Source organism: Zingiber officinale, chromosome 4A, assembly GCF_018446385.1.
Source record: "Zingiber officinale cultivar Zhangliang chromosome 4A, Zo_v1.1, whole genome shotgun sequence".
Lineage (NCBI taxonomy): Eukaryota > Viridiplantae > Streptophyta > Magnoliopsida > Zingiberales > Zingiberaceae > Zingiber > Zingiber officinale.
The window spans coordinates 41394251-41419404 of record NC_055992.1 but is presented as its reverse complement, the minus strand read 5'-3'; the positions used below and the strand labels follow the sequence as shown (position 1 = coordinate 41419404).

The 25154-nt window shown below is 35.8% G+C and overlaps 1 protein-coding gene and 2 long non-coding RNA genes across 3 annotated transcripts; all 3 read right to left on the bottom strand.

The window, feature by feature from the left end:
- Positions 1-238: 238 nt before the first annotated feature.
- LOC121969851 lies at positions 239-1111 on the bottom strand. The gene is made up of 3 exons (XR_006108678.1): positions 530-1111; positions 395-436; positions 239-322 (listed from the first exon to the last, which is right to left on the bottom strand). It is a non-coding gene; the product is annotated as an uncharacterized LOC121969851 (long non-coding RNA).
- Positions 1112-2369: 1258 nt separating this feature from the next.
- On the bottom strand, positions 2370-5917 carry LOC121972368. The gene is made up of 6 exons (XM_042524049.1): positions 5433-5917; positions 3918-4427; positions 3505-3816; positions 3350-3437; positions 3112-3267; positions 2370-2414 (listed from the first exon to the last, which is right to left on the bottom strand). The coding sequence occupies exons 1-6, from the start codon at positions 5915-5917 to the stop codon at positions 2370-2372; spliced, it is 1596 nt and encodes a 531-aa protein (XP_042379983.1).
- Positions 5918-6045: 128 nt separating this feature from the next.
- Positions 6046-7404, bottom strand: LOC121969852. The gene is made up of 3 exons (XR_006108679.1): positions 7349-7404; positions 6420-6472; positions 6046-6267 (listed from the first exon to the last, which is right to left on the bottom strand). It is a non-coding gene; the product is annotated as an uncharacterized LOC121969852 (long non-coding RNA).
- Positions 7405-25154: the final 17750 nt, after the last annotated feature.

Genomic DNA, 25154 nt, shown 5'->3' with positions numbered 1-25154 from the left:
TATAAATCAACAAACATATTAATGTACAACAAAATAAATTCAAACATCAATAATATAAACCCAAACACATGCACCATTAAAACATGTTGTTCCATATACAACCTAAACTAAGAGCATAAAACTAACAACACAACACATCATCATCCAACAATACAAACTACAACAATATACAACTACAACTAACACCCTAAACCAAACACTACAATAAAGTTATAACAAACATGTCATTGTATCCAAATTCCAATATCATACAAGAACATGAAAAAGATAGAGTTGAAGATAATCTTATGGAGATCCTTCTCAGTCCAAATCCTTCTTCTACCTACATCAAAAGATAAACAAAGAAAAAGAAAATCTTATAAACCAACACAAAAGTAAATAGGTAAAGACTTACATATTTTTACATCAATACCACCATCATCTTCACCTACCAACCCTGTTTGAAACAAAAATAAGAATACTAATCAAAATACAAAAATTAAGAATTTATAAAAGCGATAAAATAAAAGAAGTCAAAAATTCTAATTACAAACACTCATGCATCATCATCAACATCATCGGCGGCATCATCATCGACATCATCATCGTCATTAGCATCATCACCAATACCAGGAGGAATATAGCTTGAACCCGATCTAAATTGTTGAAATTGTTGTAAAAGAAAGGCTTGCTGTTTACGCATTTCAACCATATCTAGATCTCTTTGTGAATTTTGTTTTTGAATTTCTAAAATTTGCTGATCCCTTTGAGATATTATGTCTTTCAAATTGTCAACCTCTTCAGTTAAGCTATGAATCTGTGCTGTTACTGCGGGTCGGGTAGAAGAACATAAAGATCTTCGAGGAACATTATGGATTCTACTCATAGAACCCATACCTATTATCCTTCCCCCTTTGACACCCCCACTGGCCTCTAACCATAAATCTAAATTATTAGTAACAGACGGCTCAGATCCCTCAATATTATCACCATCACCTGAACTTCTTTGAGATAATGATAGCTCATCATATCTCTCCTATGAAAAATTAAAACCTTAATTAGAGCAAATAGATAAGTAATAAAATCTAAGTTAAAATTATGATTAAAGATTAAATCAAACCTTAATTATTCTAGCTCTTTCTCCACTCCAAGTCTTGTCTTTTTTTTGAAAAGTGCGGACGAAAGTGTCTATAAAATCGGGCTCTTTTCCCAAATCCCTAGACTAAAAATAATACGATTAGAAATAATATAATAACAACAAATATATTAAAAATCTAATTGTAGAGTTGAAAATTTACCAATCTACGTGAATGCTCCTCGATATTTATAGATCCTCCTGCATATATTGCACGTGAGTCTCCAGAATTATAAGCTTGATTTATTTTATTCCGCAAACTCCTTTCTTTGCACTCATCAGTTTGCCAAAAATTACAGATCCTAACCCAATTGTCCGTCGTGATAAAGGGAGGCTTTTTTCCAGTACTTTTGGCATGGTTTAATACATGCCGAATGTGATCACCACATTTCTTTTTGAAAATTCTTTTAACTTCCATCTCAAAATAAGGGTCCCAACTAAATAATCGCTGAAATGAAAAAAACAATAGATTATACATGAACGTAAATGTTTTATATATAAAATAAATTAACTATACCTTAAACTCGCACCACCAGAGTTCTTTTGTGGGTGCTGGAGTGCTTGAGTATGACATTGAGTCTCCTTTCCAAAAGTTATTCACAATTTGATTAATCTCACGAACAACAGTTACTGAATTTTCAAATCTATCATAAAATTACAATAAACAACGTTAAATAATTAAGATAGTTAAAATATAATAATTTTAATACTTACGAGTCTCCAAGAGGGACTATATGCAGTCGAGCGTCGGCAATATCAACGGTTGAGTGTCTGGCAGGTATCGGCGACTCAAGTGGGGAAGGTGAATGGCCATGTGAAGGTCCTGCCGGTAACTGGCCACATGAAGGTCCTGCCGGTGACTGGCCATGTGAAGGTCCTGCCGGTGACTGGCCACATGAAGGTCCTGCCGGTGACTGGCCATGTGAAGGTCCTGCCGGTGATTGGCCACATGAAGGTCCTGCCGGTGACTGGCCACATGAAGGTCCTGCCGGGGACGGTCCACGTGAGGGTCCTGCCGGTGACTGGCCATGAGAAGGTTCTGCTGGCGACTGCCCACGAGAAGGTCCTGCCTGAGGGGAGGGCGTAGGTACCATCCTATCAGATGGTGAATCAATCTGGCCAATGCTTGAATGGTGTCGTCTATGGCGTGCCCGTCAAAACTGTCAACCAAAAATCAAAATTAGAATAAAAGAAATAAAAAACTTAATGCTTGCTAAAGAAATATGAAAAACTTACAATATCCATAATATAAAAGTCAGAGAGCGAGAATCTGCAGTGATAATGTCTCACCTCTAATGACCTATAGAACAAAAAACAGCACAAATATAACATATATAAATTTAACAATGAGATATTATGTAGACAATTAATTAAACTATGAATTTTATAAATTTACAAATTAAAATTAAATATAAAAAAACTTATCGTACATGTTAAAAATCAAAGTTGTCGTCGTCCTCCTCGTCCTCGTCCTCGTCCTCTTCCTCTTCCTCCTCCTCCTCCTCCTCCTCATCATCATCATCTTCATCATTATCATCAACCTCATGAAATTCACTGGCATCCACATTTATCACTACTCCGCTAGGATCTCGTAATGTTGGAATAATATATTCCTCGGTCTGAAATGTATTTACAACCTCCTCTTGTTGATATGCAATGTCTTCCCAATGTTCCTCTATTTTTTTCCGTGCTTTAGTTTTACAAACAGCCCACCAATCCATTTTATCACGTTTCAAGCTAGGGTATGAAGCATAAAACACTTGAATCGCTTGTTGTGCCAAAACAAAAGGTTCATATCTCTTATATAATCTTTTATGATTTATTTCAACCAAATTATAACATGGATGCACCTTCATCCCTCTGATAGGATCAAACCAGCGACACATAAATAAGATAACTCGCATTTCTGGACCAGGGTATTCTATCTCTATAATTTCATCCAGTAGACCATAAAAATCAGTGCTTACACCTCCATCATTGGATGATTGAACACATACCCCACTATTCATTGTAGTCTTCCCTTTTCCATATTCTTGAGTATGAAAATTATATCCATTTATAAAATATGCTGGCCAAGTGCGTACCATTGCTTTTGGACCCCAAGATAGATGAAATAACATTTGATGTTCGAGATGAGCTTGATTATCATAAACCTAAACTCAAATGAATATGTTATTCAGTTAAAATATACTATACCAATACGGTAAATTAGAATACAAGGTAAAAATTACTTACATATGATTTGAACCAAGGTGCAAATTCTTGATCGCAGAAACGATCAAACTCTAGTGTTGGCATATCAGAATACAAGTTTTGAAAAATCCTATCATAAAAAATTGAATTATAATAACAAAAAGTTACGATAAAAAAAATAGGAAAGATATACTAACTCGAAATATGGTGATACTTCTGGACAATTAAGTAAAACATATGTCTGGGCTGCTCGCCATTCTTGATCAGTTAAATATCTTTGCTTACATTGTCCACTCGGTCGACCAAGATAATTAAAAATTGAGAATATGTTCGTATTGGGATCAATAGGACCTTCATCATTTCTTCCAGGTCTTCGTCTTTTGGTCTGAATGTGAGGCTCAAAATAATACGATGCAAAAGTTGTTACTTCCTCCACAATGTATGCATTAACAATAGAGGCTTCAACATGTGCCTTATTTTTTACTTTTTTCTTCAAATGATATAAAAATCTGATTGAAATATAACAATTTGTATTAGAGGAATATATATAAAAAAGTTATAAATTTACAATGCATTAATAACGAAGTATATAAGATAAAACAAAATATACCTTTCAAATGGATACATCCATCGAAAATGGACTGGTCCTCCAACTTTGGCCTCGTATGGCAAGTGAACCAAAAGATGTTCCATTGAATCAAAAAATGAAGGTGGAAAGATTCTTTCTAAATTACACAAAATAATTGGAATGTCTCTTTCTAACTTCTCCATCTGTGAATATCTCAAAACTGTTGAGGAAATATCATGAAGGAAAATGCTTAACTCCGTAATTGTACCCCATACAAAATTTGGTAAGAGTTCCTTAAAAGCAATTGGAATAAGTCTTTCCATAAATATATGACAATCGTGACTTTTCAAACCAATCAATTTGAATTCCTTCATATCGATGCATCTCCCAAGATTAGAGACATACCCATCAGGAAATCTCAATGATTTCAACCATTCACAAACAACACGTCTCTGTTCTTTATTCAATGTATAAATTGCCTTTGGCTTTGGTCCCCTACTACTTTCATCCACATCAAGAGTGGGTCGTTTACAAATTAGTCGCATATCTTTTCTTGCATTCAAATTATCTTTTGTTTTTTCGGTAATATCCATCACTGTATTTATGAGATTATCAAAAACATTTTTCTCAATATGCATTACATCCAGATTATGATGAATTAAATTACTATACCAATAAGGTAAATCCCAAAATATACTCCGCTTAGTCCATTTATGAGTGCTTCCATATTCATATGTTGTACCATGTGGTTCTTCAATAACAGATGGAAAGTGACACACTCTATACCAAATATCTTGACCTGTCAATCTTAATGGCGGAGGTGTTCTTTCAATTCTATTCCTAGTGAACTCATCTTTATTCCTTCTGAAATTATGATTTAATGGTAAAAATTGCCTATGACAATCAAAATAACTCGGCTTTCTTCCATATTTCAATCTGATCGACTTTGATCTCTCCATACATATTGGGCAACCTAAGATTCCCGCAGTACTCCAACCAGATAGCATTCCATAAGCTGGAAAGTCATTAATGGTCCAAAGAAGAGCAGCCTTCATAACAAACATCTGATTAGTATGGACGTCATATGTAGGAAACCCTTCATCCCATAGTTGTTTTAGCTCTGCAATCAGTGGTTGCATATAAACATCTATTAACTTCTTTGGATTTTGCGGGCCAGGCACAACTAATGTTAAAAACATATACGGTGTTTTCATGCACATCCCAGGTGGAAGATTATATGGAGTTAATATAACTGGCCAACAAGAATACTGTCTTCCTGATTTACTAAATGGAGCAAAACCATCAGCACAAAGACCTAACCGAATGTTTCGAGTCTCCTTCGCAAATTTAGGATATGTTCTATCAAAATTTTTCCATGCCTCTGCATCTGATGGATGACACATTAATCCCTCCTCTGTTCGATGATTTGCATGCCAAGTCATGTGTTGAGCAGTGGTCTTTGATGCATAAAGTCTTTGTAACCTAGGAGTTAATGGCAAATAAAATAACTGACTGTATGATTTACGTCGTTGTTGACTCCTTCTAGAGATCTTGTACCTATCTTGATTACAGAATCTACAAACATTTGCATCTGCATCATCTCCCCAATATAGCATACAACCGTCTCTGCAAACGTCAATTCTTTCCACCGGAAGACCTAATTCTTTCGTAAGTTTTTTCATACTATAAAAATCATTAGGCAGTATATTATCTTGGGGCAATGCCTCTTCAATAGCTTGAACAACCTTATTGAAATTATCTTCCGACAAATTAGACTCTGCCTTGATATTCAACAGTCTTGCAGTGAATGATAATTTAGTATGCTTGTCACAACCAGTCCATAAAGGTTCATCTGCAGCACTTAACACTTCCTGAAATTTAAGATATGTTTCATTATTCACAATTTCATCAACACCTGGCACTTGTACCTCTTCTAATGGTGATGCATATGTTGTAAACATTTGCTCAACTGTTGGAGGGCAGCTAGAACTGGCACCATGTGGTTCAGGAATTAAATTCGGAGCCGCTGCATCAAATATCATTCTTTGATATGGATTTAATTGATTATAATAACTTTGATCCCTAGAGACTTGTATGTTGTGTCCATAACAATCCTCATCAGATATGAATGGTTCACCATGACATGTCCAATTATAATAATTCGGAGTAAAACCAAATCTACAAAGATGCTCTGAAACTTTATTAGATGGTAAAAATTTTCCATTATGACACTTTCTGCATGGACATCGTATCTGATTACCATCCATAAACTCAACATTACTAGATGCAAAATTTAAAAACTGTCTCAACCCAGTAATAAACTCATCAGTTAAACCCCCACGGTCAGGTAAATTTTTATTATACATCCAACTTCTTTCATTCTGCATGTTGCCTGTTTCAAATAAAATATAGTAATAAAAACTCCTAGAACACAAATACTAATGGTCAATATTACTTAGCTCACATACAACTACAAATAAAATATAATATAGGAAAATAAAAGCATGCAATCATTATTAAAATATCAGGTGTAAAAAAATATACCTAACAAAGGTAAATAAAACCGAAAGTCTCTCCCAGCCACGTCAAATCCAAACCTGCAAAAACAATAATATTAAATTTACAATAAAATAAAAAAGTCTAGAAATTATCAAATATATTCTTGGCCCCAACGGCAAGGCATTGACCCCCGGACAGCTGTGCCACTGTAACGCACAGACAGCCCACGACCAATCAAGATTGAGAACAACTAGTTGACATCAAACAATGATCTGTCGGTTTACAAACAGAGGTCACCCAATGCTATCAGCAGCTGGCGGACAGCATCAGTCGCCAGTGGCCAGCCTACGCCGCCAGCGGGATCACCAACGCCAAACAACAGCTAAGTGAGGCCACCATCAGCCATCCTATGCCGACAGTGGACAGGGATGCTGCTAGTGGCCAACCTCAGCGCCGTTGAGAGCAACCAGGAAGCTGCGAGAGCGGCCAGGCAGCGGCGCTAAGGCCAGGCGCCAGCGCGAGGGGCTAGACGGCACCTTGAGCTACCAGGGACCGCCGTGAGCTGCCATTCGCCGCTGTTCGCAGCCACTCACGGCCACACGCGACCAGGCACCAGTCGCGGCCAGGCGCGGCCAGGCGCGGCCGGTCGCGGCCAGGCGCGGCCGGTCGCGGCCAGGCGCGGCCGGTCGCGGCCAGGCGAGGCAGGTCGCGGCCAGGCGCGGCCGCTCGCGGCCAGTAGCGGCCGCTCGCGTCCAGGCGCGGCCGCTCGCGGCCAGTAGCGGCCGCTCGCGTCCAGGCGCGGCCGCTCGCGGCCAGATGATGGCGCGATTGGCAAGGCGCGACTGCGACCGGCCACGCGACGCCGCGAGCCGCCACGCGACGCCGCGAGCCGCAAGGCGACGCCGTGAGATCGGGAAAAAAGGAGACGCCGGGAGAACGGGAAAAAAAGAAGGGCTAGAACGAGAGTGGCTTACCAGTCCAGAGAAGGTGAAAAAATTGCCGCAGCCGCCGTAAGGAAAATTAGGTCAAGAGAAATGTGAGGAGAAGAAATCGGGCCGGAGGATATGTAATTAGGGATCTTCCAACAAATTTCCATCAAAAATATTATTTGTTGGATATTCGCAATTCCAACGAATTTCAGATTCGTTGGAAACCCTTCCTATTCTTAAAATCACGGTTGACCGACCTAGAGACCTCCGAATTGGATGAAACCGGTTCCTGTGTGCTCCTCTATTTATCCTGACTTCATATGTGCCCTCAAATATTTTTTTTACTATATATATTTTTTCTTTTATTTTTTCAACCCCCAATGTGTTAATTGGAAAAATTAAATTTAAGTTTAAAAATTCACAAATCAAAATAAATTAGCTCCGTAATTATTTTTAATTCATGGATATAATCACGAGAACCTTACGCTCCCCAACAAACTGATTTCCTCTCGTTCTGAGCACTCGAACATCATTTATTAAATCCACCAAATTCAACTAAACTCCATTTTGATTTAAAACACTAACACATTCATGATCAAATTCGAATTCATCCAATTGACCTTGATATAAAAAATTTATCTTAATTCAAAAAAAATATTTGAGGTCATCTATAGAATCAGGAGACCAAGAGGAGCACATAGGAACTTGTTTCATCCGACTCCGAGGTCTCTAGGTCGGTCAAATGGATTTTTAAATCATAGCATACTTTCCAACGAATCTGAAATTCGTTGGAGATTTCCAACGAATTGGCAGATTCGTTGGAAATGTTTCCAACGAATCTGCCATTTTGTTGGAAATCTCCAACGAATATCAGATTCGTTGGAAACCCTTCCTATTCTTAAAATCACGGTTGACCGACCTAGAGACCTCCGAATTGGATGAAACCGGTTCCTATGTGCTCCTCTATTTATCCTGACTTCGTATGTGCCCTCAAATATTTTTTTTTACTTTATATATTTTTTCTTTAATTTTTTCAACCCCCAATGTGTTGGAAAAATTAAATTTAAGTTTAAAAATTCACAAATCAAAATAAATTAACTCCGTAATTATTTTTAATTCATGGATATAATCACGAGAACCTTACGATCCCCAACAAACTGATTTCCTCTTGTTATGAGCACTCGAACATCATTTATTAAATCCACCAAGTTCAACTAAACTCCATTTTGATTTAAAACACTAACACATTCATGATCAAATTCGAATTCATCCAATTGACCTTGATGTAAAAAATTTATCTTAATTCAAAAAAAATATTTGAGGTCATCTATAGAATCAGGAGACCAAGAGGAGCACATAGGAACTTGTTTCATCCGATTCCGAGGTCTCTAGGTCGGTCAAATGGATTTTTAAATCATAGCATACTTTCCAACGAATCTGGGATTCGTTGGAAATTTCCAACGAATTGGCAGATTCGTTGGAAATGTTTCCAACGAATCTGCCATTTTGTTGGAAATCTCCAACGAATTTCAGATTCGTTGGAAACCCTTCCTATTCTTAAAATCACGGTTGACCGACCTAGAGACCTCCGAATTGGATGAAACCGGTTCCTGTGTGCTCCTCTATTTATCCTGACTTCATATGTGCCCTCAAATATTTTTTTTACTTTATATATTTTTTCTTTTATTTTTTCAACCCCCAATGTGTTAATTGGAAAAATTAAATTTAAGTTTAAAAATTCACAAATCAAAATAAATTAGCTCCGTAATTATTTTTAATTCATGGATATAATCACGAGAACCTTACGCTCCCCAACAAACTGATTTCCTCTCGTTCTGAGCACTCGAACATCATTTATTAAATCCACCAAGTTCAACTAAACTCCATTTTGATTTAAAACACTAACACATTCATGATCAAATTCGAATTCATCCAATTGACCTTGATATAAAAAATTTATCTTAATTCAAAAAAAAATATTTGAGGTCATCTATAGAATCAGGAGACCATGAGGAGCACATAGGAACTTGTTTCATACGATTCCGAGGTCTCTAGGTCGGTCAAATGGATTTTTAAATCATAGCATACTTTCCAACGAATCTGGGATTCGTTGGAGATTTCCAACGAATTGGCAGATTCGTTGGAAATGTTTCCAATGAATCTTCCATTTTGTTGGAAATCTCCAACGAATTTTAAATTCGTTGGAAACCCTTCCTATTCTTAAAATCACGGTTGACCGACCTAGAGACCTCCGAATTGGATGAAACCGGTTCCTGTGTGCTCCTCTATTTATCCTGACTTCATATGTGCCCTCAAATATTTTTTCTTTAATTTTTTCAACCCCCAATGTGTTGGAAAAATTAAATTTAAGTTTAAAAATTCACAAATCAAAATAAATTAACTCCGTAATTATTTTTAATTCATGGATATAATCACGAGAACCTTACGCTCCCCAACAAACTGATTTCCTCTTGTTATGAGCACTCGAACATCATTTATTAAATCCACCAAGTTCAACTAAACTCCATTTTGATTTAAAACACTAACACATTCATGATCAAATTCGAATTCATCCAATTGACCTTGATGTAAAAAATTTATCTTAATTCAAAAAAAATATTTGAGGTCATCTATAGAATCAGGAGAACAAGAGGAGCACATAGGAACTTGTTTCATCCGATTCCGAGGTCTCTAGGTCGGTCAAATGGATTTTTAAATCATCGCATACTTTCCAACGAATATGGGATTCGTTGGAAATTTCCAACGAATTGGCAGATTCATTGGAAATGTTTCCAACGAATCTGCCATTTTGTTGGAAATCTCCAACGAATTTCAGATTCGTTGGAAACCCTTCCTATTCTTAAAATCACGGTTGACCGACCTAGAGACCTCCGAATTGGATGAAACCGGTTCCTGTGTGCTCCTCTATTTATCCTGACTTCATATGTGCCCTCAAATATTTTTTTTACTTTATATATTTTTTCTTTTATTTTTTCAACCCCCAATGTGTTAATTGGAAAAATTAAATTTAAGTTTAAAAATTCACAAATCAAAATAAATTAGCTCCGTAATTATTTTTAATTCATGGATATAATCACGAGAACCTTACGCTCCCCAACAAACTGATTTCCTCTCGTTCTGAGCACTCGAACATCATTTATTAAATCCACCAAGTTCAACTAAACTCCATTTTGATTTAAAACACTAACACATTCATGATCAAATTCGAATTCATCCAATTGACCTTGATATAAAAAATTTATCTTAATTCAAAAAAAATATTTGAGGTCATCTATAGAATCAGGAGACCAAGAGGAGCACATAGGAACTTGTTTCATCCGATTCCGAGGTCTCTAGGTCGGTCAAATGGATTTTTAAATCATAGCATACTTTCCAACGAATCTGGGATTCGTTGGAGATTTCCAACGAATTGGCAGATTCGTTGGAAATGTTTCCAACGAATCTGCCATTTTGTTGGAAATCTCCAACGAATTTCAGATTCGTTGGAAACCCTTCCTATTCTTAAAATCACGGTTGACCGACCTAGAGACCTCCGAATTGGATGAAACCGGTTCCTGTGTGCTCCTCTATTTATCCTGACTTCATATGTGCCCTCAAATATTTTTTTTTACTTTATATATTTTTTCTTTAATTTTTTCAACCCCAATGTGTTGGAAAAATTAAATTTAAGTTTAAAAATTCACAAATCAAAATAAATTAACTCCGTAATTATTTTTAATTCATGGATATAATCACGAGAACCTTACGCTCCCCAACAAACTGATTTCCTCTTGTTATGAGCACTCGAACATCATTTATTAAATCCACCAAGTTCAACTAAACTCCATTTTGATTTAAAACACTAACACATTCATGATCAAATTCGAATTCATCCAATTGACCTTGATGTAAAAAATTTATCTTAATTCAAAAAAAATATTTGAGGTCATCTATAGAATCAGGAGACCAAGAGGAGCACATAGGAACTTGTTTCATCCGATTCCGAGGTCTCTAGGTCGGTCAAATGGATTTTTAAATCATAGCATACTTTCCAATGAATATGGGATTCGTTGGAAATTTCCAACGAATTGGCAGATTCGTTGGAAATGTTTCCAACGAATCCACATTTGTTGGAAATCTCCAACAATTTCAGATTCGTTGGAAACCCTTCCTATTCTTAAAATCACGGTTGACCGACCTAGAGACCTCCGAATTGGATGAAACCGGTTCCTGTGTGCTCCTCTATTTATCCTGACTTCATATGTGCCCTCAAATATTTTTTTTACTTTATATATTTTTTCTTTTATTTTTTCAACCCCCAATGTGTTGGAAAAATTAAATTTAAGTTTAAAAATTCACAAATCAAAATAAATTAGCTCCGTAATTATTTTTAATTCATGGATATAATCACGAGAACCTTACGCTCCCCAACAAACTGATTTCCTCTCATTCTGAGCACTCGAACATCATTTTTTAAATCCACCAAGTTCAACTAAACTCCATTTTGATTTAAAACATTAACACATTCATGATCAAATTCGAATTCATCCAATTGACCTTGATGTAAAAAATTTATCTTAATTCAAAAAAAATATTTGAGGTCATCTATAGAATCAGGAGACCAAGAGGAGCACATAGGAACTTGTTTCATCCGATTCCGAGATCTCTAGGTCGGTCAAATGAGTTTTTAAATCATAGCATACTTTCCAACGAATCTGCGATTCGTTGGAAATTTCCAACGAATTGGCAGATTCGTTGGAAACGTTTCCAACGAATCTGCCATTTTGTTGGAAATCTCCAACGAATTTCAGATTTGTTGGAAACCCTTCCTATTCTTAAAATCACGGTTGACCGACCTAGAGACCTCTGAATTGAATGAAACCGGTTCCTGTGTGCTCCTCTATTTATCCTGACTTCATATGTGCCCTCAAATATTTTTTTTTACTTTATATATTTTTTCTTTTATTTTTTCAACCCCCAATGTGTTTGAAAAATTAAATTTAAGTTTAAAAATTCACAAATCAAAATAAATTAGCTCCGTAATTATTTTTAATTCATGGATATAATCACGAGAACCTTACACTCCCTAACAAACTGATTTCCTCTCGTTCTGAGCACTCGAACATCATTTTTTAAATCCACCAAGTTCAACTAAACTCCATTTTGATTTAAAACACTAACACATTCATGATCAAATTCGAATTCATCCAATTGACCTTGATGTAAAAATTTATCTTAATTCAAAAAAAATATTTGAGGTCATCTATAGGATCAGGAGACCAAGAGGAGCACATAGAAACTTGTTTCATCCGATTCCGAGGTTTCTAGGTCGGTCAAATGGGTTTTTAAATCATAACATACTTTCCAACGAATCTGAGATTCGTTGGAAATTTCCAACGAATCTGAGATTCGTTGGAAATTTCCAACGAATTGGCAGATTCGTTGGAAACGTTTCCAACGAATCTGCCGTTTTGTTGGAAATCTCCAACGAATTTCAGATTCGTTGGAAACCCTTCCTATTCTTAAAATCACGGTTGACCGACCTAGAGACCTCCGAATTGGATGAAACCGGTTCCTGTGTGCTCCTCTATTTATCCTGACTTCATATGTGCCCTCAAATATTTTTTTTACTTTTTATATTTTTTCTTTTTTTTTTCAACCCCCAATGTGTTGGAAAAATTAAATTTAAGTTTAAAAATTCACAAATCAAAATAAATTAGCTCCGTAATTATTTTTAATTACATCATTTATTAAATCCACCAAGTTCAACTAAACTCCATTTTGATTTAAAACACTAACACATTCATGATCAAATTCGAATTCATCCAATTGACCTTGATGTAAAAATTTATCTTAATTCAAAAAAAATATTTGAGGTCATCTATAGAATCAGGAGACCAAGAGGAGCACATAGAAACTTGTTTCATCCGATTCCGAGGTCTCTTTAGGTCGGTCAAATGGGTTTTTAAATCATAGCATACTTTCCAACGAATCTGCGATTCGTTGGAAATTTCCAACGAATTGGCAGATTCGTTGGAAACGTTTCCAACGAATCTGCCATTTTGTTGGAAATCTCCAACGAATTTCAAATTCGTTGGAAACCCTTCCTATTCTTAAAATCACGGTTGACCGACCTAGAGACCTCCGAATTGGATGAAACCGGTTCCTGTGTGCTCCTCTATTTATCCTGACTTCATATGTGCCCTCAAATATTTTTTTTACTTTATATATTTTTTCTTTTATTTTTTCAACTCCCAATGTGTTTGAAAAATTAAATTTAAGTTTAAAAATTCACAAATCAAAATAAATTAGCTCCGTAATTATTTTTAATTCATGGATATAAACACGAGAACCTTACGCTCCCCAACAAACTGATTTCTCCTCGTTCTGAGCACTCGAAAATCATTTTTTAAATCCACCAAGTTCAACTAAACTATGTGTTGATTTAAAACACTAACACATTTATGATCAAATTCAAATTCATCCAATTGACCTTGATGTAAAAAATTTATCTTAATTCAAAAAAAATATTTGAGGATATCTATAGAATCAGGAGACCAAGAGGAGCATATAGGAACTTGTTTCATCCGATTCCGAGGTCTCTAGGTCGGTCAAACGTGTTTTTAAATCGTAGCATAGTTTCCAACGAATCTGTGATTCGTTGGAAATTTCCAACGAATTGGCAGATTCGTTGGAAATGTTTCCAACGAATCCTAAATTTGTTGGAAATCTCCAATGAATTACCAGATTTGTTGGAAACATTTCCAACGAATCTGCCTTTTTGTTGGAAACATTTCCAACGAATTTAAGATTTGTTGGAAACTCTACCCTCAAATTTTTGCTATAAACTTGCGATGAATTATATATTTGTCGGGAATTTCCAACAAATAATACTTTCGTTGCTATATTTGCGACGGATATACTATTCGTTGCAAAAATTTGCAACGAATAAAATATTCGTTGCAAAAATTTGCAACGAACAAAATATTCATTGCAAAATTTGCAACGAACAAAATATTCGTTGCAAAATTTGCAACAAATTTTATTTTTTCTTGTTAACTTGCAACAAAATTAGCGACAAATTATCTTTTGTTGCTAATTTGCAACGAATTTATTTTGTTGGTAAATTTGTTGCTAATTCGGAACAATTTATTATTTTGTTGCAAATTTTGTTGGAAAGTTTGGAACAAATTTTAAATTCGTTGTAAACCGTCGTCCCTAATAGACTGTTTTTTCGTAGTGATTTTAGTTAATCTTTTTAGAAAAAATGATTGTTTTGTTTAGAAAAAAGTTAGAAGGCCAAGAGCAATTAATTGCAAAAGTTTAAAGGCTGCTAGAAATAATTTGCCCCTTTCTTAATTATAAAAGGAAAAAAAATATAGAGAAGTACTGGGTTACACGTACACTATTGAACAAGAACAAGAAAGGCTGGTACTTGAGTTCATGTGATGACCCATCTAAGATAGTAAACATAAACAATATTGACAGAAAACTAAGGATTATCAGTGAATAAATAAATATAACACATGTTATCCGATCGAGTACAACTTGGTCTGGAGGAATTACTTTTAGGGTACGTTTGGTTCAAGTTATCATGTATAATCTTGGTTATATGATTATCAAGTAATCATATAATCAAGATTATGGGGAATAAAATATAACCAAATGTTATTTGGTTCAACCTAAATAATGCAATAAAAACTTATTTATTTGAAGATTTTAATGAATAACCTAATTTAATATTTTACTATTTACCTTTAGTTACAAAATCAACTATATATGTCTTTTAAACCCTATGCTTTTTTATTTTTCCTTTTTCACATTTTTTTCTTTATTTTTATGTTTTTTTTATTTTTTTATTTTTAAAAAAAAAATTAAAGTTTTTTTATTTTTAAAAAAAAAATTAAAGTTTTTTAATTTTTATTATTTTTTAAATTTTTTTACTTTTTTTATTTTTATTTTTTATTTTTTATGCTTTTTAATTTTTAATTTTTTTCTAGTTTTTCTATTTTTTATATATTTTTTAAAATTTTTTACGTTTTTATTATTTTTTTATGTTTGTTTAATTTTTTTAAGTTTTTCTATTTTTCTATTTTTTTAATGTTTTTTATTGCCCCCCCTTTTTTTAATTTTTTTTACGTTTTTTAATTTTTAAAAAAAATTTATTATGTTTTTAAATTTTTTAAAAAGTTTTTTATTTTATTTTTTATATTTTTTTACATTTTTTCTTTTATTCGAGGGTATTTTGGGTAAAAAATTTTTATTAACTCCGGAATCAAGAAAAACCTCAATTTTCCTAGGTTTTCCGATTCCAGATTGCATGTCTCTTTTGTTGACGTATCAGACATGGAACATTACTAGAAAATCATCGGTTACCTAAACCAGAGTTTTCGTTAATAACCTCCAAACACACCCTTAATTAATTACTATCTCATTAATTAAACTTAAATGAGTTTATGTCTTAATTAATGATATTTTTATGCCCATTTCAATCTTAAGAATATGTCAATAATTTCTAGTCTTTTTATTAGGTGTGTTCTTTGGATGACTTATAAAAGCACAGCCAACTCTATATAAAGAGTCAGAGGAATATCTACACATATAATAATAATTAATAATAATAATAATAATAATAATAAAATCATAGACAAAAAATGACACGCACTTGAAAAGCAACCTGGGAGGCGAAGCAGTCTGCTCGTTCGGGAGCAGGAGCTTAGCCACCTTGTGAGTAAGGGGCGATCATCCTCTCTAAATTTTTTTTAATTAATAGCATATATTTGAAAAGCTCTCGCCACTATTTTTGACCAGTCTGTTTATCATCGTTCATGCATTTCATAGCCCCAGCTAAGAGAATCTAATGCTTAGCAGGAAAGATTGAAATTGAATTTCATTTAGAAATAGCAATAACAACTTTCGTTCGGTTACAAATCCGAGTTCCGGGGACGTCATGTCAAAAATTAAAATTGATGATATATTTAAAACTCTCGACTTAAGTTATTGATTGATATTACTTTTATAAAAAAATATCATGAATTAGAATGTTAAATATTAAATTTTAAAAATAAAATATATATAATAATAAATAGATAAATTAAATATAGAATACAAAGTGAGAATATTAAATTAAAATTAGATCAGGTCCAAATTAAATCTAACGGATAAATGTGGAGATAATGATTACGTTGGTTCAAACTGTGATTGATTTAAAATTAAATTTGATCAAATTATGATCGAATCAAATTAAAATTTAAACGAGTTTGATCATTTTAAAATGAATTAGGATATTTTTGAAAAACTTTCTTTTTTATTTTTATCTCCTTTTTCTCCCTACACACTGTAGCCTCTACCATGTCATACGCCATCATTGTGTCTTTGCTCATTTCTCTTTTTTTTTTCTTTTTATTATCATCTCTTTTCCCACTTTGTCCAAACACAACAACAACCAGAGAGTAAATTGTTCCTTTCTTATTTTATATTTCATTAATTGAAGGAAGGAAGGAAAATTATAAAGTATAAATTTTATTTTATTAAGTTGCTAGTTATGATAATTATTTAAATCGGAATAAAAATATCATATATATAGGAATACTAAATATTATAAGAAAGTGAGCTCATAAATGATTTTTTAACTTAGAGTTATACAGAAACTCTGAGAATCAACATATCATTGTTTCAACTCAGAGTTAAGATTGAAAATTATGAGATTAAGTTCATTTTTAATTCCTTAAATTTAAAATTTAAATTTTTACATTATAAAAATTAATCTATATTAATGTTTAAAATTCTTAAAAATCATCCTACTAATTTAAAATACTTACTAAGCCACTACTCAGGAGACTGTCATCACTATCTCGTTGGCCCGCACAAAAGGTAGATCCGTTATCTTAGCGGCCCCTCTAGTATTAACCTTACGGATATGGAGGGAGGTAAATGTAAATACATAGATCATATGCGTATGATGAAATAAATCTTAGATCATCAATTTCTAAAAATCGACTCCTGATCATTACATAAACATATGATTCATATGTGTCTACCATCTACGTTATGTCCTAAAGCCGCTGACCCTATGTCCTAAGGCCAGCTGACCCTCACAAAAGGTCGCGTAGCAGTTGCATCTTAATTTTTGTTTTTTTGTTTTTTTTTGTTTTTGTTTTTTTATTATTTTGCTGAATAGGAAAAACAAATAATTGAGGTTATCTTTGAACGAATTCCTTACTTGGGTAAGGCCCTACGTGCTGCAGAAAGGGAAGGAGACAAAATAGGTACTTGTTGCGGATAGGGAAGAGTCTAAAAGTTTAAGGTAAAGAATGCAGTAGATTAATATGTTTAATTAATTAATTAATATATAATATAATTATATCATATATATGTTTTTTGTATTTTGCTTGGGCCCAGTGTGGGCACCCAAGCAAGCTCCCATCCGGCCATGCTCAGTGGAGATAATCATGATAATAGGCACCGACATTTTCATCAAAAGAGGAACGCTTCAGGTAGCCCCTGCCACGCCTTGTGCCTCATGATTCATTGGGAATTGACTGCGTGCGTGCGTGCGTATTCAAGTGCGCTCACAGATTGATATAATTGGTATCCATACGTGGTGTTATTGCTATAGGTGATGAGATTGATTTTTAACATGGGTAAAATATATCATGATCATCTGATCCCATGCCAATTAAACGTTACTGTTCTGTACGAAGTCCCTATAATTGACTTTCCATTTAAATCACATGGGAGTCCCGGATAAAGATTATATCACCTTTTGCTGTCATGCAAATGCAAGTGTGGTTCAAGCTATCGGGGTGTTTGGTGGAAGAGTTGATAAGTAAAAAATAAGATTTATATTGTAAATTTGAGAGTGATAATTTAAGAATGATTTTTAATTTTATAGAAATTAATTAAATTCATATAATTAGATGAATTTTATTTTCATTTTCATTTCTATTTCTATTTCATTTTACTATCAAATTTATACCTATAATTATTTTTATTATTTAACCAAACGACACCTTAATATTTTTAGGATTGACTTAGCCAGCGATGAAACGACAAAATTATGAGTACCATATAAAAGTTGTTATTAATATTGCCATTCAATATATTGAAATTATTGGCCTTGTTTACTATTGGAAAACTTAAAGATAGCAAAAATTGTTAGTTAGAGTCCTAGATCCAATCATTTGATGATTGTTGTATGGACTCGTTATATCATATTCTTATGTATATAAAAGCATTTGTTTATGGTTATTATGCTTACTTGTATTGGTGTCAAATAACTAAGTATAATAGCATCCTTGAGTAGAAGGTTCTTACCTATATCAATCGATTGGTTGAATCGATATTGAGATGATATAGGGAATATTATTCTTAATCATTCCTAGTCAAGTATAAACATTCAGGGACAATGTTAATGCGACGAGACTAGCATGTAGGTTAACTCGATGACTTGATCTCATAAGTCATGGATATGGAGATATCAAGTTGACACATGAGTATGCATTGGAGAATGTATACTGAATGACCCGCCATGAGAAAGTATCATGGATCGTTATATGAGTGTCATATACTTTCTCATGTGGCTATTAGTATGACTATTAGTCCTTGGACCTGAAGTTACCATGGTTCCCTACATAAGGAGTTACATACTTTGGCTTCGTCAAACGTCACCCATAACTGAGTGGACTATAAAGGCGATTATTGGGTATGTAACAAATTATGCGGAGGGATGTGAGTGATGTAGATGAGATCTATCCCTCCTATATGACGGGAGTGACATCATTATTCTTGATAGAGTGAGACCACTAAGTGCATGGTCATGCCCAAATGAGTCAATATGAGATGTTGAGCTCATTTTGATTGAGTGAGTCTACTTGAGATTCAAGATTTAGATTGATTAGAGGATGACATGGTCTATGCCTCATATTGATCAATCTAGATGTCAAGAATAGAAGGACACTTATCATATATTGTGAGGGGTCACAATTAGTAGTCACTGTTGGAGCAATCTAGGTGCCCTAAGTTTTGATATTTGGGCAAAGGTTTAAGTTAGGTTTATTGTTGTATTTGATATGCATTGTGAGTGTGCAGGATACAGGTACAACAAGGAAAGTCCAAGGGTGAGTCTTGGCGGTGAAAGTCCAAGCATGTAGTCTTGGCAACGTAAGTCCAAGTGTGATCTTGGCAAAGGAGGAAAGTCCAAGGATGAGTCTTGGCGGTGTAAGTCCAAGCATGTAGTCTTGGCAACGTAAGTCCAAGTGTGACTTGGCAATGGATGAAGTCCCGGAGGCGCGACCTCTTGGCAAAGGAAGACCCGACAACAATGACAAGGCCGATGGAAGCTCCAGAAGGCAAGACGTGAAGGATGGGGAGGCATCCGAGGGACGCCAGGCTGATGGAGGAGGCTAGAAGGCTAGGTCTAGGTTGGTCGGGCGAGAACGAGTGCTGAGTGAATGTATTCGAGGTAAAATCCTAGAATTAGGGTTTACTGTAGCAGTACTGTAGCGTTACTGTAGCAGTCGACTGATGCACTGTAGTAGAGCCATTGAGATAGCCGTTGGGCTGGCACCAGTCGACTGGTGCAAGGACCAGTCGACTGGTAACGGGCAAATCAGGTTCTGATTTGTTCCAAGCTCTATAAGAAGGAGCTTGGTATGTCCGGCCAAGGTGACGAAATTGGACTTGGTTAAAGTCTAATTAGTAGTCTACTTGTGCTCAAGAGATCTTTGTGTGCTAAGAGATCTTGGTTGGAGTTGTGGTGAGGTTTCTCCACCCACAAGGAGATTGAGCTAGCCGGAGTTTGCCGGGGACTAATCCACCGACGGATTGAGGGATCGTCCACCTTACGGACACGCCGTGGAGTAGGAGCAAGTTATCTCCGAACCACGTAAACACCTTGTGTTAGGGTTTGTGTTTGGTTTGTTGTCTTCTTCTTTCTTGTTTTAGGTTAACTTTCGTATTTGTTAGTTTGTTTTTGTATTCCGCTGTGCACTAACATTATAGGAAGTAAAGTTTTGGGTGAGACGCTATTCACCCCCCCTCTAGCGGACGTCAAGGTCCTAACAGTCACAAGGTGATGTTGGATCTCAACATTCTTGTAACTTGGGTAGTAATGATGTGTTGCTAGATACCGCTCATTACTTATGCTTCTAAATGGGTTTAGGAGCATTTCTAACATTACAAGAACCAATAGGGTCACACACAAAGGGCAATTAGATGGAGATTAGGTTCATTTGATGAACCAAGAGGATTAGGTTTATGTGATGAACCAAATTGGATTAAGAGTAATCCAAAGTAAACTAATTGAGTTGGACTCAATTTGGGTCATGTGTTAAATGAGTCTAATTTAGACTTAGACTCATTGAGCCAATTTAATTCAATGAATAGAGATTCATTAAATTAAAATTGACTTGAACCAATGGTTAGATTTGCTCAACCATGGGAGATAAGTGGTCAAGTTTGACTTGACTTGAGAGGAAGATGAAAGGTCAAGTTTGACTTGACCATTACCACTTCATTTGCGAGTTGGCATTAAGTGGACTAATGATGATGTGACACATCATCATGTTAGAATGTATACTAAAAGCCTAGCTTTTGTTATAAAACATTTATCTAGAAATAAGAATCACATTGGTCAAATGTCTACATTGGTCAATTCCGGCAGCATCTCCCCTGTACGGGTGACAATCTGAGACATACATACATACAAAATACATCAGCCACATACGGCTGGAATATATATACACAACCACGCAGTTATATAATCAGCTCACTCGGCTGGAACAGAAATAAACACAACCACGCAGTTATATAATATATATATTAATCAGCCCACACGGCTGAACTAAAATCAACACAGCGGAAATCACAAACAATGATCACAAAACACAAATCAACTGACTGCGAGCCGGCTCGGCTTGACACAATAATATCAAACCAAATACAGAATACAAATACATAAACAAGTACAAAACCCAAAATACAAATAACGTAAGAAATACCGAAATCGTAAAGTCGTCCTCGAATGTGACGTGGAACTGGCGGACAGGATCTCTAGGCGACTCCATAAATCCTTTACCTGCTACCTGGTGAAATTACCAATATACGGGGTGGTGAGTATAAAGACTCAGCGGGTAATAGACTGATAGTGCATGAGTAAAGTAAAGAACTAGAGATGCAAAGGTATACAGTCTCGTATAGAAACAGCAGATACTACAGTGATATCATAATAAGTGTCCATACCTGAAACCATATCCTAGGCTAGTGGTAGAAGGTAAAGTGTAGCAAATCTTGCTACAGATCGCTCATAACTACATGGTATCATGTGAGGTATATACATGTCAACAGTAAGCCAGTGTCTAAACACATATCACGGTATAAATCTCAACCTATGTAAACATAACAGATAAATAAACAACAGCATAATCTAATAACAAAGAAGCAACAACAAGATAAGTAAACAACCAGCAGATATAAAAACAACAACGTATATACGGATGGTCACCCCGCCCACCTCTATGCACCAGACCCCTGTATGGTCGAGAGGCCGGATCGATGATAAAGCTGTACCACCCAAAGGCCGCCACTATTCTCGGTGACCGGATGGGCGGTGCATAGTAGCGAATAGCTACGTGCGATGGGGGTCCTACGCCACAACTCCGCCACTACCCATGGTGGCGAGTGTGGCACGACAGACAAGCGGCACGCTCCAGCTACCACTACCCATGAGCGGCCGAGTGCGGCTCTGCTAGCGACCCTCTCAACCACAAGGGAGAGGATGTGGCATGCATGCAATGACATGATGCGAATAATGCAACAGTCATCATATATATATAAACAGAAACAGGTATGCTACATGAAGCCAGCATGCTCAGCAAGGTGTGTAAATAAACAGGAAATCAAAGCAGGTAAACATGGTATCAGGTGTCCATATATCCAATACCTACTATCTAATGTCTGGTATCTGGTATCCAATACCTACTATCTAATGTCTGGTATCTGGTATCCAATACCTACACTATAGTATCTGCTAAATATCATGAATAGCAACGAGAGACTGTATAGATACAGAAACGAGTAGCTCAAAGATTGAGTGGAAGTATCAAGCGCGGGAAAAATACGAGTGGAGTCAAGATAAATAGAGTATCTATCTGAATATAAAGCTCATGCACTAGGGTCAAAATACTAAAGAGATAGAGCAAGAAATACCCGCCTTTATATGTAGACCGTGTCAAATGACCTCACATCGAGACGCTCATCTCGGATCAAAGTCCTGCATATCACAATATGTATAATGTAGCTAATCAAGTAGGAACTAAATAACTAAACAGAATCCCTAATCTAATTAGGATAATGCTAATCGAACATGATCCTGGAGTAATCCCCCAATCAACCTTAATTATACTACAACCTAATTAGATTAGCTTTACACATGAATTATCAATTAACCCAATATCTAATCCTTGAGTTTCTCAACTTCCTAATTAACATGAATCCATAAATTCATTTACAATCCAATCCTAATTCGATTAGGCAACCATGTTTAATTCCACCTAGTAATCTAAATTCATTTAGATGATAGGTCCATCCCTAATCCACTAATAAACTCTTTAATTCTCATCAATCATCACTAATCAAATCCCATGCAAAACTAAAATCAAATCTCAACATACCTTACTCTTAATTTGGCAACAAGATGTCACTGAAAGTGGCTCACAACCAATAGCAATGATTCCCACTGTTCGCTAACTCCTTCCCTTGCGAATCTAACAATCCAAACAATGAATCCTATTAATTAACCTTGTGATCCAAGTCAAGCTTAACTTCAACAACCTATAATTAACACTTACCCAATCTCAAATGAGTTGCTGGTAGCTCATGTCCGAAGAGCTCACAGTTGTAACAAGATGGCCGACACTATGGATCGTCGGTGAACAGTGCTGGCCGGAGCTACAAAACCAACCAAACATCAAATCTCTATATTCCCATACAAAATGAAAATTGACTTGCTACACATCTGATACGAACCATACCTCAATCTAATTGTGTATGAAATCTATCCCACCCAACGGATCGATAACCAATCTGTACCAGCGACGAAGAGGAACCAAAATCCAGTGATCGGAGTTGCAATGTGCAGAGATCCAGCGGCTCTCGTGCCGAGAAGAAGAAGATGTGCTCGATTAGGGCACCGGCGGTGTGAAGAGGGCGACGGAAACAGACAGGGATTGCGATGTCGATAGCTGCTAGCAACGGGCGCCGGCCTCTCACGGATAGGGTTCCACGACAACGAGAGAGGGAGAGGGAGAAGGCGGCGTCGGGTGACGGTAACGACGTTCGAGTGCTGCGGCAAAATCGGGAGGTGAGCTGTGATGAGTTTGCGCCAGCAACGAAGAGGAATCGCAGAGAGGAAGGTCGGTGGCGGAGGTGAGGGACGGTGAAGGAGAAAACCTCCATCGGCGGTGAACTCCCGGGCGGCCGGCGATCGCGCAGGGAGATGGAAAAGGAAGGTGCGTCGGGGCGGAAACGGCAGAAGAAGAGATGGGGATCGAGAGAAGTCGGCGGTGAGGGAAGGCTTTAGGGCTCGGGTGAAGAAAAAACAAGGAATTATAAACTTAAGGATTTTTCAATTAACCCTAGATTAATCTCTCAATCAACTCTCACATCCGGGTATTTCAAACAGGCTTTCTCCCCAAGCCTATAATTGATCCCCTTAAAATACACCAAACGGACTCCGAAAAATTCCCAGAAAATTCCTAAAACTTTCTGAAAAATCCAATAAGATTATTTGTCCAATAACCTTATTATTTAAATATTATTTGGGTACCGTATTTTACAGAAAGCCTAAGCTTCTGTAAACATTTATTTTGAATAAAGAATTACATTTGGTCAAATTATCTACAATTGTTTATAGTTGTTCAATTAATTTATATTGTAGATAACATAGTATGTGGTGTCACATACAGAAGATGATGTTATCAGTACCTTATAAATTATAAACAGTAGCTCACGACCAAAATGGAAAGGAACAAATCATTGGAAGGTCGTAGTGTAATTAAGAATTAGTTTATCTTAACTATATAATTACACTAGTACACTTAGAGTGTATTGAGTAGGACCATTAGAGGTCGTTTCTTTTATACTGACTTTATAAAGGAACAAAGACCTCAGTTATTGTGGAAGTGTGTGCTTTTAATCCTAATATAATAACAAACACATATATTTGATATTTATTTCTTTCATTTATCAATGGGTGAGATTTAGTTCGATAAATCAATAAGCTCGATAAATTGGGAAATGATATCACTTATAGTGTGTGTTGTTGATTATAAAAGGAAACTGTGTCCTAGTGATCAAGGTTGATAATGTCCCCAAGATGAGCTCATAAGGATTGTCATGTTAAACCCTGCAGGTGGACTTAGTCCGACATGATGATAAGGTTGAGTGGTACTATTCTTGGACTAAGATATTAATTAAATGAGTTGTTAGTAACTCACTTAATTAGTGGACATTCGATATCTTAAACACAGGGAGACTAACACACTCATAATAAGAAGGAGCCCAAAAATGTAATTTGGGATTGGTGCGGTAGTTCAATAATAGTTCTCTAGTGGAATGAATTATTATTGATAAAATTAAGTTGTGTGTTCGGGGATGCTTAATTTTATCGGAGACCAAAACCAATTTCTCCTCTCGGTCCCTATCGTAGCCTCTTATTTATAGAGTACTATACCCACCTTCATACCCATGATATAGGGGCTGACCAAGCTAGCTTGTGGACCCTAGCTTGAACCCAAGCTTAGGTGGCCGGCCCCCATTAAATTAAAAAGAATTTTAATTTTAAAATTTTCTT